General features: G+C 43.0%; 1 protein-coding gene across 5 annotated transcripts in view; it reads right to left on the bottom strand.

Annotated features, from left to right (window-relative positions):
• The window catches only part of LOC119249163 (nuclear receptor coactivator 5-like), a 54,324-nt gene that overhangs the window by 8,775 nt on the left and 27,466 nt on the right, over nt 1-18,083 (bottom strand). For 3 of the 5 annotated variants that reach the window (XM_054697039.1, XM_054697042.1, XM_054697040.1), the window contains 4 exons: nt 8,788-8,868; nt 4,884-4,966; nt 4,582-4,711; nt 1,317-1,516 (listed from right to left, as the gene is read on the bottom strand). In XM_054697039.1, the coding sequence (XP_054553014.1) occupies nt 1,317-1,516; nt 4,582-4,711; nt 4,884-4,966; nt 8,788-8,868 (494 nt within the window). Of the gene's footprint in view, nt 1-1,316; nt 1,517-3,164; nt 3,320-4,581; nt 4,712-4,883; nt 4,967-8,787; nt 8,869-18,083 lie in introns of those variants that run through there. The other 2 variants (XM_054697041.1, XM_054697043.1) reach the window with 2 other exon arrangements.

The raw sequence follows: 18,083 nt of genomic DNA, 5'->3' as shown, positions 1-18,083 counted from the left end.
GTATGGGTGGCTTAGGAGAAACAAAGCAGACGGACAGGTCAGAAGAAGAGAGGCCCCAGCACCTCCCGATGCTAGAGAGCCCATGTTCTTCACCATCATCTTTTCAGACCCAGAATTAGGGCTGCAGTGTAGAATCTCGAGTCTGACCGACTCCTCTGCAGGCTCCAGAAGCTCTAAACAGGATATAAATCCAGCTATAAATTATGCTCCCCAAGGGTTCTGGCCCAGGGAAAGGTCTCTGGACTTAGAAATGAAAATCCTACAATGCTAGGAACCTGGAGCAGGGGCGCAGGGCCTGCTGGAGAGCCTGCCATCTGTATGGCACCGGGCACATAGGACGGATTCAGCACGTCTGGACTGAACAGGACTGTACTAAGAGCTTCCGGGCTCTCTGGATATGATGGCACCAGATCAGTTCTCATATGAAGAAGTTTTGATTAAATCTCATACCACCTTTTCTACTGTTAGTGATAAGTAGATGAGTATCAAAGATGTCCTCCACAGAGAAGACTGCTCCTTTCTTGAAGCAGCAGCTCTATCCATACAAGAAAAGATGAGGGTGATTTATGACATGTGCATCTGCCTAAGTCTGTGTATTTTAGGCAGGAAAAAAGTCTCATCTTGGTGACCCTAAGGAAAAGAAATAAGTGAGGTATAGAGAAGGCAAAGTTGGTAAGAAAAGTTATCTAAGAGAATGGAGGGGATAAGAAACACTTTTTGACTTATCACTAAGAGTAGAAAAGGTGGTATGAGATTTAATCAAAACTTCTTCAGGGCCTCCCCGGTGGCGTGGCGGTTGAGCACTGGGTTGCGAAGCTGTCCGCAGCGTCTGAGGCACCGGTTCAATACCCGGCTGCTCCCGGCCACTGGAGGAGGGTCCCACATGGCGCGCAGACCTCTCCTGCCGCCCGCTGCTCCCCTCAGCAGTGTACCTTGGTCCTTCTGCCTGCTCTGCTCCCTGCTCTGGCTCTGGTGAATTCTCTCACCCTCCTGCGCTTCTGACTGTACCCAGTGCTGGTATAAATAAATAAATAAATAAATTTAAAAAAAAAAACTTCTTCATATGAGAACTGATCTGGTGCCATAATATTTTGAAGGAAATATTTTCCTAAGTAAGAATTAATAACAATTTAAGCTTCAATTGTCTATAATACACAGTAGAGTACGTTACGATACCAATTCATGTTATTTTCCCTCAACTAGACCCAATTTCGTTACTGATGCATGTCAATCTTCAAAGTGTACTAGTGTACAAAGAGAAAAATTTTAAAGCAGGATCTCTTTTAAGTGATAGTTCGAGATTAAGCTAAACTTACTTTTGACAGACTCATGAAGCATAATGACGGTGCAAGAGGAAAGTTTTACATTAGACTGTTCGACAAGAATACAAAACGGAGAGCCATCATCTTTAACTTCCTGGAGCACTTGAGTGAGACCTGACTCGGAGGAGAGGTGAATCATTTCCACCACAAGGCCGTGATCCTGCAACCGGTGACCTATGACTGTAGCATATTCCCTTAAAAAATACACACATATAAGAAAAAGGTTACTTTCAATCAAAGAATTCAACCTCCACAAACAAAAGGAGAAATATCTGTGTCATCAAGCAGTTGTTCCTCAAACACTTTGATATGCCCCCAATTTAAGTGAGGGGTAAGATAGCATATGTTTTTACTGTGCTTAGGTAAAAAGGTGCCTAATAGAAGATAGGATATTTTTTCAAAAATTATGCATTCTCGGGCCTCCCCAGTGGCACAGCGGTTTGAGCACCACACTGTGAAGGTGTGCGCAGCCTCGATTCCTGGCCAGCCAGGGAGAAACCCACGTGATGTGGCAGACCTCTCCTGCCTTGCCCGCTACTCCCCTCAGCAGTGTAAATCAGTCAGTCTACCTGCTCTGTTCCCCACTCTGTCTCTGGTGGATCCTCTCACCCTCCACAGCTCTGACCTGTACCCCAGTTCTTGTATAAATAAATAAATATTTTTAAAAAAAATTATTCATTCTCTACAACTTGTTTTCATTTTCAGACATGATGAAAACATTTAAGAGTATGTCATCCATCTGATCGAAGCAGTTAAAAGAACTAGAGGCAATGCTGACCGAAAAAAGACCTTACTTTTTTGACAATATAATGTCCTTATGTGATTGACTATGTACATAATTTTATAAAGAAAGCAGAGTATTTCAAAGTCGTGTTTCTATGTGGCACCACTCACTGGGTAAACACCATGAATGTTCTCAGCATGTTTTCAAAATGTAAAGTGTTATTTGATGAAGTCATTTCAATGTAAAGACCCTGAAAGTTTTTAAATTTTTTTTTTGAGATTTGTTTATTTATGCATACAAGAGCTGGGGTACAGGCCAGAGGTGCGGGGGCAGGGGGTGGTGAGAGGATTCACCAGAGACAGGGTGAGGAGCAGATCAGGCAGATCTACTGAAATACACTACTGAGGGGAGCAGCGGACGAGACAGGAGAGGTTTGCTGCACCATGTGGGTATCTCCCTGGCTGAGGATCGAACTCATGCCTCATGCTGCAGTGGCTGCCTATAGCTTGATAGCACTGAGACTTTAATCCCTGTGCCACCAGGGAGGCCCCCACATATTACCTTGTTAGATTGCATGTGGGAGAAATAGGAATTGTGGCTTCTTTATCTTTATGTTACTCCTTGTGCCTTAGCCCAGACCTTTACCTTTACCTAACAGGTGTATGTTAAACATATATTCAAATGAATTAAAAATTAATATCATGGCAGAAAAAATGTTTTTCTGGCAACTTAGGAGAGTAGGAATTATTTCTGAAAATAAATTCCAGAAGAGAACAAGAAAAACATGACATGGTTCCTATTGACAGAGTGACGGCCTGTGAGTCAAAATTATCACAAAAATAATTCACATTGGATGACATGACAAGAAATTAATTACTGCTTTGGAGTATAAAGGAATGAATTAGTCAACTAATTTATCACTACAAATCTTTCTGACATCAAAGTGACAACAGACCAAGCAGCGTGACCTGGGTCCCGGGCTCCGCAGCAGATGTAGGCTGCGTGTGGTGGAGGGGCCTAGGACCCTCTCACAGCGAGAGGCCACAACCACAGACAGGCAGAGCTGGGGGGATCTGAGGGACTGTTTTCCCCGAGGCGGGGTGCGCTCGGGTTACTACCTGACTTTGGAGATGGAGCACAGCAAGGACATCACGGTGGTGAAAGCGAATGGCCGCTGGATCAGCAACAATTCTAAAGAAGCGTGAGATGCTACTAGTCCAATGAGGCGCCTGCAGTGGGTTTTGCAAAAGCTCCTCTAGCCACAGGCTCAGTAGCTTCCCTGAAAGATGCAGGGTATCATGCACTCTGCTGAATGATGAGGGAAAAGACAGCTGCTCTGGATGCTGAGCATTTACTGCCTGAGTTCAGAACTGGCTTAAATGACTACATGATCAAATTAGTCCAGGCCATAACTGGTTGTCTTTCAATTATTAGAGGGAAAGTCCATAATTTCCTAGTATAAAAGGAATAGGCCTCTTCCCCCAACCCCATGCAGTACTGACCTCATTTCTTCCAGTATGCTAGCACCCGCCATCCAGCCCAAATACCCTCCAAATGAGGTGGAGCGATAATTCTGCTTTCACCCATTCTTATAGTAAAGACGCTATCTGCAAATAAAGTTGGTTTTTGTAAAGGAGCTACTATAGAATCAAAATGTGAGGCATTTTAAGATTGCAGATTTTCACATAAACAGTAAGAAAACCAACGTTGCCTTCATACTGTGCTCTGTTTTGTGCATGTCTCCGGTTCTCATCATGGCTGGGTCTTCAAGGTCACTCAACCCAGCTGGGATAAGCGTGCAAGCCTCCAACCAACCACTTGTCTACATGCCAGTCTCTTTGCCAAGCACTATGGAACCCAACATAATTTCAAGAGACATGGTTACCCCCTCAAGAGTCAGCCAATGGTGTACAAGATCAGGACACTATGCAGTTTCCAAGACAAAATGGAGACAATCATGACAGCAGGAGTAACGGGGAAGACCTCCCAGCTGACTGGATGCAACTTATGTGGCACAATGAGCTAGGCAGATCAAGAAGAGGGAACAGACCCCCCATGCTGAAGGAAAAATAGCACAGACAAAGGCTAAGGAACTCAGAAGGCAGTGAACAAATGTGCGGAAGCTTCTCTGAAAGGTCAGTAAGGCCAACTTTGTGTCAGTGGCCCAAATCAGTTATGTTGTCTAAAGTAACCCCAGAGCCTAGAACAGTCCCTGGCACTTGGTCCCAAGCACTAAAAGCAGCTTTTCTTTTTCTGATTATAAAACTGATAAGTGTTTTTTTCCCCTGCAATTATAATATCATAGAAAACTCAAGCAATACAGAAAAGCTGAATAAATCAGAAATCATCCATTCACAGGTTGCTTCTACTATCAGTTTGGTAAGCCCAACAGCATAATCTTTGTAATTCCGAGAACAGTGTTGTAACACAGCATTTCCAGAGCTCATCTCTCAGAGATGTAGGTATTCAAGGCCAACACTTGAATACTTGGTTTGTGTCCATTCTCACTTGACACCTTGAAACGAATAAATCTACCTTTGCTCTTTGTCCATGGAAACAATAATGCAATCTGAAGACCTCTCTCGATCACGCTCTTTCTGAATCACTTGACAAAAGTGCTGGAAAAGACCCTCTTTCTGAGTGTCCCTGCTGCTGGTAGCATCATCTGAAAATATTGATAAAAATATTGAAAATATTTGATGAAAATATTGATGCATTCATGCTTTTTGCAAGGCCAAAAGTAATCACTGGAGGTTGTCAGGATTTCTTTTGAAAGACAGCACCTCTACAAAAAAATTGACAAGAAAAATAAAGCAGGATCTCACCAAGATTCTTACCTAACTGAGAGTGTTGGTCTTGCTCGTGGTTGTCTTCATCCCCTTTTGAACAATCAGCCACATTCTTCCATAATTCTTCAATACTGTCCAATGCATGAAAATAGTCATTTGTGCAAATATAGTTTCCCTCTAAATGTGCCTCCAAAAGCAAAAATAAATAAATACTAGCTCACCTAGTGCAATACTGTGACACTTAAACAAAGGTAGTGTCTACTTTAGAGGTAAAATGGTATTCAACAGTTTGTTCTCATTTTATAATATTAGGAGTTTCTGGAATTTTTTGCCCTTTTCCATTCATTTCATCTTGACTGTTAGGGTGGAAAGTACTTTATGGAGCCACTGATTTCTGTCTATATCTGACAGATATAGACAAATGGAAAATACATACTTTAAGGTATTTATTCTACAGGACAAAAGATAATCTTACCAGAGACGTTCATCTTTTAAACAAATGTACAAAAGCTTCTCTGAAAGGTCAGTAAGGCCAACTTTGTGTCAGTGGCCCAAAGCAGTTATGTTGTCTAAAGTAACCCCAGAGCCTAGAAGAGTCCCTGGCACGTGGTCCCCAGCACTACTAAAAGCAGCTTTATTTATTTATTTATTTATTTATTTATTTATTTATTTATTTGTTTATGATTTATTTATACAAGTACTGGGTACAGTCAGAAGCGCGGGAGGGTAAGAGAATTCACCAGAGCCAGAGCAGGGAACAGAACAGGCAGAAGGACTGAAGTACACTGCTGAGGGGAGCAGCGGGTGTGGCAGGAGAGGTGTGCGCGCCATGTGGGACCCTCACCGGCAGCTGGGGATCAAACTGGTGCTGCGGAGGCTGCGGGCAGCTTCACAGCCCAGCGTTCAACCAGTGCGCCACCGGAGAGGCCCTGAAGCCTTTTTTAAAAAAAGATTAATTTTATTTATTTATGCATACAAGAGATGGGGTGTAGGCCAGAGGTGAGGGGGGCGGGGGGAGGGTGAGAGGATTCACCAGAGACAGAGTGGGGAGTAGAAAAGGCAGATCCACTGAAACATACTGCTAAGGGAAGCAGTGGGTGAGACAGGACAGGTCGGCTGCTCCATGTGGGTCAGCTCCCTGGCTGGGGGTCAAACTCGTGCTGCAGATAGTTTCATAGTGCTGAGACTTAACCCCTTGCACCAACAGGGAGACCCTACTGCAGAAGGTTTTTATTGGATATGGGTAAAAAATGAATCCATAAGATCTGCTCCCTAAGCTCCTTTGAGCAAGCCAATTTCTTTGCTAAAGGCATGCAAAATAGTGTACAGATGCTGGGTGATCTATTATCAGCCATCTAAAGCAGTTCTCTTTGCTATGTTTGAACAGAAGGAATGAGTTGCACCATGTACCCTAAACCAGGCATTTTTATTGCAGTCCCTAGCACCAGACACCAGTGTTTCTGTCCACAAAGAGTGTCCTGCCAGGGACAGAACCACCTCAGCAGGCATCTGTCAACTCTTTTCTCACTAGGGGCATCACACTGCCTGGGGCATTGATCACAGGACACACCCAGTCAAGTCAGGGCTATTAAACAAGCTGCCAGTAAAAGCCTATAGCTCTGCTTAACCCTCACGAGTTTCCTTCAGGTTCTGGGCCACATCTAACCTCCTGATGGAGGAGAGGCATCTGAGCCCTTCCTTCCCCTTCTGCCCTGAGAACCCTGAGCTTCACAAGAAACTTCCTCGCCCAGGTAGGCTTTCTCTTACTATTATCTCGGCCCCAACACTGGCCACTGACTCCTGAGGCCACTCTTTAAACTACCTGCTTTCTCTGCCCCTTGCTCCATCATGCTCTTGCTGGTTTTTCCTCAAACTTTACCTCCCACCACTTCGCTAAGCAATTAGAAGGCACTAGGAGGACCCCAGAAGCTGGACCTTGGTCATTCAGGAAAGGCAGTGGTCTGGGCTTGGATCTCAGCACTGTCGCTTACTAACTAGGTAAGTCTGAATGAATTGCTTAGCTTATTACACCACAGTTATTAGGGAAAACCTACCTTTTGTGTTGCTGTGAGGATTAAATGAGTTAATACAGGTAAAATCTTTCTATAGAACAGTGCCTAGTGCAGAGCAGGCCCTCAATAGATGTAAGTCATTATTCTCCATCTCTGTCTTCAGGCTTCTTTTACACTAAGAAAACCTCTCCAGAAGACCACCTCACAGCACAAGAATTCTAAGTCTCATTTTAAGAAAATGTTACCTGAGAGAAACTAACCTCCATTAACAGTCACTCCAGAATCCTATACTTCCAAGAGCTTCTGCAGTTGTGGAAAAGCATTTTTCAATTTTAAATTATTAATCTAATCTGACACAAATCTCATCTTTAATGCAAGCAAGAGAGAGGATCTGTCAAGGTTGATACATATAAAAATCAATTCAAATACAGTTCAAGGAAAACTGCATTTACCAAAACTACAGAGGTAGATCCAAGGCAAAAAAATCTTGAACTGCCATGCTGATTTACTCCGCTGTTGAATAAAGACAGAGTAAATATCCTTCAAAACTGGTTTACATGCACACTGGTTAAGAACAATGAGGGTGAAGAATCCTCCCTGACATACTTTTAAGTAAAGGAGGCAAGTTCCAGAACCATCTACCAGTAAAAACAAGGAAAAAATTGATGTGCTCTGAAAATATGTTTGCTTTTTATTATCAAACACTTTAAAAAAAAAAAAAAAACCCATTGAGTTTATTGTGTTCTTCCCATCACCTTCAGTACTCTCCCAGAGAAAAAGTTCGAGCAGCACATTTTTTACAATTTCATGGCATTTTAAAAATCCATTTATTTATGTATATTTTACATCATTGTTCATTTTTGTACATTGCTTTCTCCACTCAGGTGTAGTCCCCACCACCAGTTCACCAGTGCACCATCACCATAGTCCCTTGTGCTCTTTCCTCCCCTGTTTTGATCCCTCTCTCACCCTCTATTCTGAAGAATGTCTGATTTATATTATTAATGTCTTATTTATGTCTGTTGATTTTGGTTTTTTAATTTATTATTTTTTTTCCTGATCCCTTATTTGGTTCCCCTATATTCCTCCTATAAGTGAAATCTTCCAATATTTTTTCTTTTTCCTTCTGGTTTATTTCACTGAGGATAATCCCTTCTGGCTCCATCTATTTATTTTTGTGTTGAAGAACTGAGGTGTATAGGCCAGAGGTGCAAAGGAGCAGGGGGGCCGTGGTGGTGTAAGAGGATTCACCAGAGACAGAGTGGGGAGCAGAATTGGCAGATCTACTGAAATACACTGCTGAGGGGAGCAGTGGGCAAGACAGGAGAGGTCTGCTGTCCCATGTGGGTCAGCTCCCTGGCCAGCGATGGAACTCGGGTCGTAGCTAGTGGTGACAGCACTAGTGGTCATAGCTAGTCATGAGACTTAACCCCTAGGCCACCAGGGAGGCCCCCTCAAACACTTTTATATCTATCTGTCCATTCCTTGTGTTAAAAATAGCTTTTTGAAAGTAACTTAGATTTATACTTGGCTCTGGAGTACAATCTTATAATAAAATTTATTTGGTTTTTTTTTTTGAGCATATGCCAGTGGTTAGATGGTAGTGTGGTGGTATGGAAGAAGGGAGTCTAGGTCCTGCTACAGATAACCCACAAAGTGGGTAACCCACAGGGAGCTGGCTGAAAACCCATGGAAGAAAGGCCTGGAAGCTGTGCCCCTTCTGTCTATGGGTTTGCTATTGTTACTGGCGTCCAAATGATGGTGGAAAGGTAAAAGTTAAAGCAGAATGGCTTAATATGATTGAGCTGACCTGAGGGACTTCCCAGAAGGCAAATATTAATAACATCAATTTTAACAAACACATAAGTCTGCACAGTAAGAACACATCTAAATTACTACTAAAGCTTTTAGCAAATTGAGCCACAACAATAAAATTTTACCTTAGCATGTCTTCACCCTCCTTTAAGTAGCCCTCTTGGGGAGAATAAGAAGTCGGCAGAAAAGGTTTATATGGTTTACTGCTAAAAAACCAACAAAGACAAAATTACACTTAAGAAGAAATTATTTCCCGTAGTCCATACATTAGTTTCCACAGTTCTGGTACACTCAAAGGTGATTAACTCTTCAGTTAAACTGCATTTTAAAAAGTCTAACAATGGTTTTTCTCAAGACTTCTGGATTTTTTTTCCAGCATATCCACTCTATTTTATAGTGCCTATTTCTATTTTTATGAAGTGTGTTTTGCCCAACTGCTTTGCAGAATTGACAACGAAAGGCACGGTTCTGTTGCAAGAAAAAGTGCTACGAACTCACCGACAGAAAGGGACTTCAACATCATGAATCTGAATCATCCAATTGAATTAAACCTAAATATAAGCATGGAATATTGGAGGTGTTTGGTAATTACCTGTTTTTAAAAACCACCCCTATAACATATACAATAAGGTAGACCAGTGTTACCTTGTTGCAAAGCAAACCAATCTGGAAAGACAATTGTAGGCATATGAAATAAAGTATTTAATTTGCTTTTAAAATAGGTTTCTTTTTAACTTTCTCTTTGCAAGATGTTTCACCAACATCATCATAAACGTTCAGGGGTCATGGACCACTGCATTTGACACTAATTCCATGGAGCTTATGAAAGAAAATTCCTAAACGTGCATCAATTCTGAGTACTAAATAAACATCCTTGATTAAGACTACTGCTATGTTTACATGCCAAGTGCATTTTGACACACACGGACACCATCCTCCTCAGGTGCGAGTTGTGTGGTTAACATATAACGTGGATCTAAATCTAAGACAAAAATAAAGGGCAAAGTCTAAGAAGAAAATGGCTGTTCCAGATTCTTGGCGGAAACAAAAAAGGGGCTAAATAAGATTAACCATTATGAATTGGGCTGAGAGGGTTAAAGAGTTACTAGAAAGCATTCTGCTTCCAAAAAGGATAAGGAGCACAGATGCTCTGCTCGACCCTCTTCTCGACGATCCCAGCCAAGTTTGAAGGCCATGAGAAGGAATAAGCAGATGGTCCAATGTGAGCAAGTCAAAAGGAAGTTGCATTTGCCTTATTCGGCTTCCTAGCAACTAGACTGAATGATGCCAAGAAAACCAGCCTGCTCTAAGGAGAAACGCTGCAGGAAATTTGGAACCCCGTGGTCAGGCAGAGGAGAGGCCTCCAGACACCCCCACCTGGCAAAACCAATCCTGGGCCTACCAACACCCACACTTTCCAGCCCCCCAGCACCTCCATTTCCCTTTCAGTTCCAGCTCCAGCCTACCTGGCCTTGCTAATGTCAACCCCTGACTAGTCAAACTTCTTCCCCAACAACCTTTCAAACTCCAGTCGCATAGATGAGCAATCTGGCCCGGCAAAGAATAACTTCCCACTGCTCCCTGGGAGGGAGGCCTCCAAGCACACTTAATGAAACGTGGCCAGCTGGACAGAGGCTTCCACAGCGCTCAGACACTGCAACCTAAGGCTGGGAGAGCCAGGCATTTTCTCCCAAAAGCCTGAGAAACATCCCTCCCAAAGCCACGGTGTATTTCCGTCCCTCTGCTTGCAAATAGTCCCAACTAACCTGGGGATTCCCGAATGCACCGTGTAACGGAATCACACTCTGGCACGAATCATTTTTGTGAAAGCAAATAAATATGCATAGGAAAAAATTCCCAGTAGTGCTAACGGCCAAGGAAAGACCTGAACATTAATAAATGCAAGGTTCCCCTGAGGCCTGGTAATGTTACTCTTTTGCCATATTCTCTGTGGCCTCCCTGTTATTGGTAGCACCCTTAAAACTGCAGTTCTTGGGCCTCCCCGGTGGCGCAGCGGTTGAGCGCTGGGTTGCAAAGCTGCCTGCGGCCTCTGCAGCACCAGTTCGATCCCCGGCTGCTCCCTGGCCACCAGAGGAGGGTCCCACATGGCGCGCAGACCTCTCCTGCTGCCCGCTGCTCCCCTCAGCAGTGTACTTCGTCCTTCTGCCTCTGCTCCCCGCTCTGGCTCTGGTGAATTCTCTCACCCTCCTGCGCTTCTGACTGTACCCAGTGCATGTATAAACAAAACAAACAAACAAATAAATCATAAATAAATAAAAATACATGCCTCTTTAAAAAAAAAAAAACCTGCAGTTCTCTTACTCACTGTAATGGGGCAACCACTGTCAAATGGACAATGGAACTTAGAGTTACAAACACATCTTGGGAAGTAAAAACAGTTTCACAGATATTCAATATGTTTTCAATGTGTTATACTTGAGCCTCACGATAATCATGCCAGCTGGGGAATATCAACCTCCCCAACCACACTTTTTAATAACAGATGAGGAAACTGAGGCCCAGGTCAGATGACTTGCCACACAGCTGAGCTGTGATGCCCGTTTTCAAATCCAGATGTATCTGACTTTAAAACCCAGGCTCCTTTCAATGTCTTAGTCCAGAAATTTCCCCCAGGAGGTATGTAAGTTAAACAATCAGGAAAGCAATGAAAGAAGGACAAATGCGAGGGGTAAAAATATTGAGTCACTCTAAATTTTTATGGAAAGTAAATCCCCATAAGCATAAAAAATTCTCACTTGAGAATATAAGAGTATGAGCTGCAGAGGAAAATGGCTCTCTGCCATGCTACAGCAGGCAACAAGCCTCTGCCACACGTCTGGGTGGCCTGGCTCTGCAAGGACGATTCAGAGCTGAAGCCTCAAGACTGATGTGGAGACCAGGACCCTCACATGCCACTTCAGCTAATGCAACAGGGTACAAGCACCTAAGAAAACAGTTGCAAAGTGTCTTAAAAAGGAAAATCTACAGAACCCAGCGAGTTCACTGTTAGATATTCACCCAGTTAAAAATGAAAGCGCCCATCTGCACAAGACAGGCACAACAATGTCCACAGCAGCTCTACAGCGACAGTTAAAATCTGGAAACGACCCTCAGTTGCGGAATTGTTGTGGGGAGAGGATGTCCTGAATGAACCCCACAAACTCAGGTTTTATGGACTCCACCCCAGGCCAAAGAGATACCAGGCACCAAGGACTGAAAATCATCACCGCCAAAGCAAAGATTGCTGGGAACTGAGGGTGGAGTTAAGCAGCCAAGCTTCGTGTGGAACCAGAGACACGTGGGCCTCGGGGAGTTGGTTTTTCAACAGCCTTCAGCGCTTGGGGTCCCAGCTCAGCAGAACTGATAAAATGCATTCACTAATCTCTCTCTCTTCCTGGATTATTCCTCTTTTCATTCCCCCTTTTTGTAAACAGACCCTTTTTAACCTGTTTGTGTGTGTCTGCAGTTGGGTCTCATGATAAGTTTTTTTTAAGCATGAGGGTGAGGACCCACACTCAGGCCAACCCATTTCACATCGGGGTTGCCCTGTAAAAGAATGAGAAAACAAACCATGGAGCCACACACCTTAGTCTGGTTGGGCTGCCATACAAAATACCAGAGCTCGGGAGACTTAAGAGCAGAATTCCCTTTTCTCAGAGTTCTGGAGGCTGGGAGCCGGATGAGGAGGCCAGCTTGGTGGAGTTCTGGCAAGAGTGCTCTTCCTGGCTTTCAGATGGCCACCTTCTGGCTGTGTCCTCACAGCCCTTCCTCGGTGCATGCACACGTGGAGAGGAGATACTCTTCTTACAAGGCCACCAGCCTTATGGGATTAGGAACCCACTGTTTCCATCTCATTTAACCCTAATCTCCACCTAAAAGCCCTATTTCTAAATAAAGTTATGTTGGAGGTTAGGACTTTGACATATGAATTATAGAGGAGAAAAATTCTGTCTATACTGTTGTGGGAGAAGACTGGAGTGAGGCCGGAGAAGAGGGGTGGGTGTAGCGGGGGGTGGTGTGGTGTGTGTGTGTGTAAAAGAATTCACCAGAGACAGAGTAGAAAACAGAAAAGGGATTTATTGAAATGCGCTGCTAAGAGAAGCAGCGGGCAAGACAGAAGAGGTCTGCACAGGAAGGATTTGGGGCTCCCTTTTATTACCAATTTGGAGGGCTCTTCATGACTGAGGGCTCAGTTTGGGTCAGTTAGTGTTGGGACAGTCTTGGTGTTGGCCTTTGACACAGAATTTGTCCTGATCCTGCTTCCACATCCAGGATCAAGGTGATCAGTCTTATGGCTGGTTCCTATAGCAACATTTATCTATTCAAACTTCCCAAATCATCCTGCTGGGCAAGGGGTGGGGGCTCAGTTTTAATCTTATTAAATGACACCCTGACACATACCACCATAAAATGGAATACTACTCAGCAATAAAGAAATGAAGCACTAGCAACTCTCCTGCCACCTGTGACTAAGCAGGTATTCTCTTGGTCTCCTTTTCCTAATAAACTTGGCCTTTTAAAATGTAAAAAGAAAAAAAGGCAGGCCTCCCCGGTGGTGCAGCGGTTGAGCGCTGGTTGAGAAGCTGCCCGCAGCCTCTGCAGTGCCAGTTCGATCCCCGGCTGCTCCCTGGCCACTGGAGGAGGGTCCCGCATGGCGCGCAGACCTCTCCTGCCGCCCGCTGCTCCCCTCAGCAGTGTGCTTCGGTCCTTCTGCCTGCTCTGCTCCCCGCTCTGGCTCTGGTGAATTCTCTCACCCTCCTGCGCTTCTGACTGTACCCAGTGCTTGTATAAATAAATAAATAAATCTTAAAAAAAAAAAAAAAAGGCACAAAGCCAGGAGTACTTTAAAAATTAAAAATAAAAAAGTTAAAAAAAAAGGCAATGAAGCACTGATCTACCCAATAATATGGACAAATCTCAAAATAATTATGCTGAAAGGAACCAGAAACATCCGTCTCCAAAAAATACAGATTGTGTGATTCCATTAAGGAATTTGCATTAAAATTATATACATTATATAAAGTTCTAGAAAACACAAACTAATCTACAGGGATAAAAGTAACCAATCAGTTGTTACCTGGAAGGGGGAGGGGGCGCACAGAGAGGAATGAGGAACTGGGGGTGATAGCTGGGTCATCATTCTGATTATAGGGCTGTCTGATGGCCATATGTGAAAACTCAAATTTGAAAAACTTGCACACATGCTAAATATGTACAGTGTATTATAACATCTCAATACCATACATCAGTAATTATACATAGATAAAGCTGAAAAAAAATCCAAGCCTCCTTTCTGCTTCATTTTTTATCTTTTTTAAAATCAAATAGGTTTCAGTGTGTTTCATGTTTCAGCGGTGGTCAGCATTCACGTCGATGCTGATGTCTTTACACAGAGAGAACCTTACACATCTACAGAAAGTGTGTCCATCAAAACACTTTCCTTGCACTTTCAAATTAAATGTGCGTGTCATTCCCAAAGCCTCCAGGAATGTACGATTATTTTTAACTTTTTACTGTTGTATCTCAATTACTTCAACTTATTAGACAGATGATCTATTAAGTTCTCAGGGTAGGACCCATTGGGGATAAATTTTAAAATTAAAAAGATTTTTAAGAATCCACTCTTAGAAGTTCCATCATAATTTCAAATTTCGCTGAAAACAATTTGAATTTTAACACTCCTCTGGAGAAATTCCAATCAAGCCTCCAGAAATAGGAAAAGAGCAGGAACATGACACTGTCAAAGAAGGGACACAAAGCAAAGGAACTTGCGGCTCCTTCCTTGCCGCCGAGGAGCAGGTACGATGAACACCTGAGTGCGGCGTTAACCATGCAGCTTGGCCCTGACACCCGCCTGACTGAAAAATGTCTGTCCACACAAAACCCTCTGCGTGGACGTTCACAGTATCTGCATCCATGATTGCCCCAAAATGGAAGGAACCAAGACACCCTTCCACAGGCGAGTGGATAAGCATGCTGGGGTGACACCAATAACTGAGAGAAGAAATTGAAAGAAGTCATCCAGGGAAAGCAGACAATAAACAGGCATTAGATCATTTAGGTTAAATCAGGTGCTGCCTAGGACTTTGCCAATCACCTGAAACCAGCACCCAGCACCAGAAATTTCCAGCAAAAGCTGTGAGTGAATACCAGGTATGAATACCACATCCTAGGCCTTACATAGACTCAGTTCTACTTTTTATTCACTTGTCTTTAGCATAACTTTAGGAAAAGTTATCAGGATTTCCTGCTCATTCCACCTATTTGGTAACCTTACAATGTGTTTTAGGCACAACTATACATGAGCTGGAAATTCAATTTTATTTACTCATGAGTAAATGTTGAACATCTAAAATCTGCTAAGCATGGCCTTCAAAATGGACCCTTCTCACTCACCCAGAGGCCAGTACACAGCATATCTAAATATCTATTGAACACATGAAAAGGTTTTATTCTTCAAACAACCCCAGAGACCTAGAGACAAGTCTACATATTATTCTAAAATTCCAGCCTTCAAAAAAGTACACAACTGAGGAAATAATCAAATTTATAAAAAAAAATTACAAAGCCAGAACTCAAGTATACCATATACAATATTCAAGAGGTATTCTCAGTGGGGAGTAAAAACATAAAGCAAAACAAAAGAAATTTTTAAAAGCCTAACACAAATGGAAAAGAAAAAAAAGTGATTGAAACCTTTATCAGAAACGAACAATACGAAAAGCACACAGTGCTGTTGGATTCTTTGTAAAAAAGAGTGGCCTTAAACTTGGAGAGCTATCTAATGCGCCATCAAACTGACACAGGATTCACGTCGATTCTGATGTCTTTACACAGAGAGAACCTTACACATCTACAGAAAGTGTGTCCATCAAAACACTTTCCTTGCACTTTCAAATTAAATGTGCATGTCATTCCCAAAGCTCCAGGAACGTACAATTATTTTTAACTTTTACTATTGTATCTCAATTACTTCAACTTATTAGATAATATGTGACCTTAGTCTTTAGTAAGAACCTTAACTTCCTCCAAGATAAAACAATTGTCGTGTCACCTTAAATATCCAATTTAGGGCCTCCCTGGTGGCGCAGCGGTTGAGCGCTGGGTTGCGAAGCTGCCGCGACCTCTGCGGTGCCGGTTCGATCCCCGGCTGCTCCCCGGCCACCGGAGGAGGGTCCCACATGGCGCACAGACCTCTCCTGCCGCCCGCTGCTCCCCTCAGCAGTGTACTTCGGTCCTTCTGCCTGCTCTGCTCCTCGCTCTGGCTCTGGTGAATTCCCTCACCCTCCCGCGCTTCTGACTGTACCCAGTGCATGTATAAAAAACAAACAAATAAATAAATAAATAACATGCCTCTACAAAAAAAAATTTTTTTATAATAAATAAATAAATAAATAAATAAACCTTTATATATAAAAAAAAAATCCAATATATTCTCTTTCGTGGGTTGAACTGGGTCACCCTTTCAACCCCCCAAAAAAGACAGATGTTGAGGTCATAGCCCTTTGAATCTGTGAATATGACCTAATTTGAAGATAGGGGTCTTTGTGGATCTAATCAGGTTAAGGCAAGGTCATGCTGGGTTAGGATGGCTCCCAATGCAATAACGAATAATTCTGACAAAGAGAGAATACCATGTGATGATGGAGGCAGAGATTGGAGTGATGCAGCTGAAAGGCAAAGAATGCCCAGAATTTCTAGCAACCTTCAAATCTGGAAGGGTAGCATGGAATAGCTCCCAACCCCTTGATTTCACACTCCTGGCCTCCAAACAGCAGGAGTAATTTCTATTGTTTTAGGCCACCTAGTCTGTAGTACTTTGTAATGGTAGCGCTAAAATAGGAATTGTAGGAATAATAGAATAGTAGAGGTAGTAGTAGTAATAGAATAATAGGAACTAATATATTCTAATTCTTTCAGGATCCTCTGGGCATTTGCAAAAAGAAATTAAGATAATGTTGGTGGAAGTACTGGACCTGAGCACCACTTTCTTCAAACCACTTAATATTAGCAGTTGCTTGGTCATGTTTGAGTTACAGAAATTGCTTCCATGAATCAACGTAACTACAAATACTAAATATACGTAGAAATATAGGTGTGTACATATTATATCATCTACCATATTCAGATTATACTAATGGAGAAAATCTCATTTCAAAGTATTCTAGGAATACCAATAGGGAATTTCTCTTGGGACAATATCCAATTCTGTAACTTTTCATGTTCAATGATTTCCTCAGGAAAACTCTAATTGCAGTAGTTTCAGGTGGGTGATGTTAAGACCAGGCTAACGAGCAGGCCCTTAGGTAATCTTGATTTTGTTAAAAAGGTCTGTGCTTTACAGCTTTACAAACTCAGCTTTACAAATTCAGAGGCCCGATATTTTCCCAAATCAAGGTGTGATAGGTGCAGGAAAACCAATTCCACACCAAGCCAACCCACAGAGCCAGATTTCCAAGATGAAGGACCACCAATTAGTTTCAACATAACTTTTCAGTGACCAGAACACCTGTCTGCTACCACCTCTCCCTCACTCTTAGTAACAATTAACCAAAGAACTAAAATGGAAATTGGGAGGCTGCTTGGGTAACACGTAACAAGCTAAGACCTGAACATTCTCCTTCCTCAGCCAACACATAAGTATTGAACAGAACCGTACATTCTTCACTCACGTCATACCACTACTGCCCCGTGGAGCAGACACACCACCTATATTTTACAGGTACATAAACTAAGGGAGGGAAGAAGGGTGTGGTTCATCCATAATTCAACAAATACTATGAAGCCCAAGGTAACAGGTAAACAACAATCAGCATCTAACTCGGATATCCTGACCCTCAGTCGGTGCTCTTCACCACAGCCCACTGCCACTTCTGAAATGTACCTACCCAGTAATCTAGAACACACATCTGCCACACTGTGTCTCTTCCTCAGAAAATGCTACATAAATGGAAAGGGCTACTCCTAAATTCTCCTATTTTTTTGATATATTCCATGCACCCCAATATAGTGATACAATGGCAATAACCCAAATATACTACAAATTAAAATATCTATAAATTAAAAGGTCACAGCTGATGCTACACTTTGAAGAGACTGGGAAGATGCTTGTAGGGTAGGTAAAAGGTATCAGGCTTTTCTGCCCTCCCGCCATTAAGATAGATGAGGGAACCCTGTGGTCCTGAATGCATGCCTGCTGGCGGGTACCTGAAGTGGGCAACACCTGGGCTGAGAGAATGGACTTTTAAGGGCGGCGTCACAGGGATGCCAGCAGCAGAAGAAGCTGAGAGAGAGCAGCAAGAGAAGCAGAAGCGAGAGAGAAGGCTGGAGAGCCCGGATAGAGTGAAGACTTGCTGGGGGCTGGGAGGCCTGCCAGCCTCCCAGCACCCCTGCCTGCCATATGCCTGGTGAACCCCAAATA

Source organism: Talpa occidentalis, unplaced genomic scaffold (assembly GCF_014898055.3).
Source record: "Talpa occidentalis isolate TD23 unplaced genomic scaffold, MPIMG_talOcc4v2.1 talOcc4.17, whole genome shotgun sequence".
NCBI classification, from domain to species: domain Eukaryota; kingdom Metazoa; phylum Chordata; class Mammalia; order Eulipotyphla; family Talpidae; genus Talpa; species Talpa occidentalis.
This window is presented reverse-complemented; position numbering and strand designations above follow the sequence as displayed.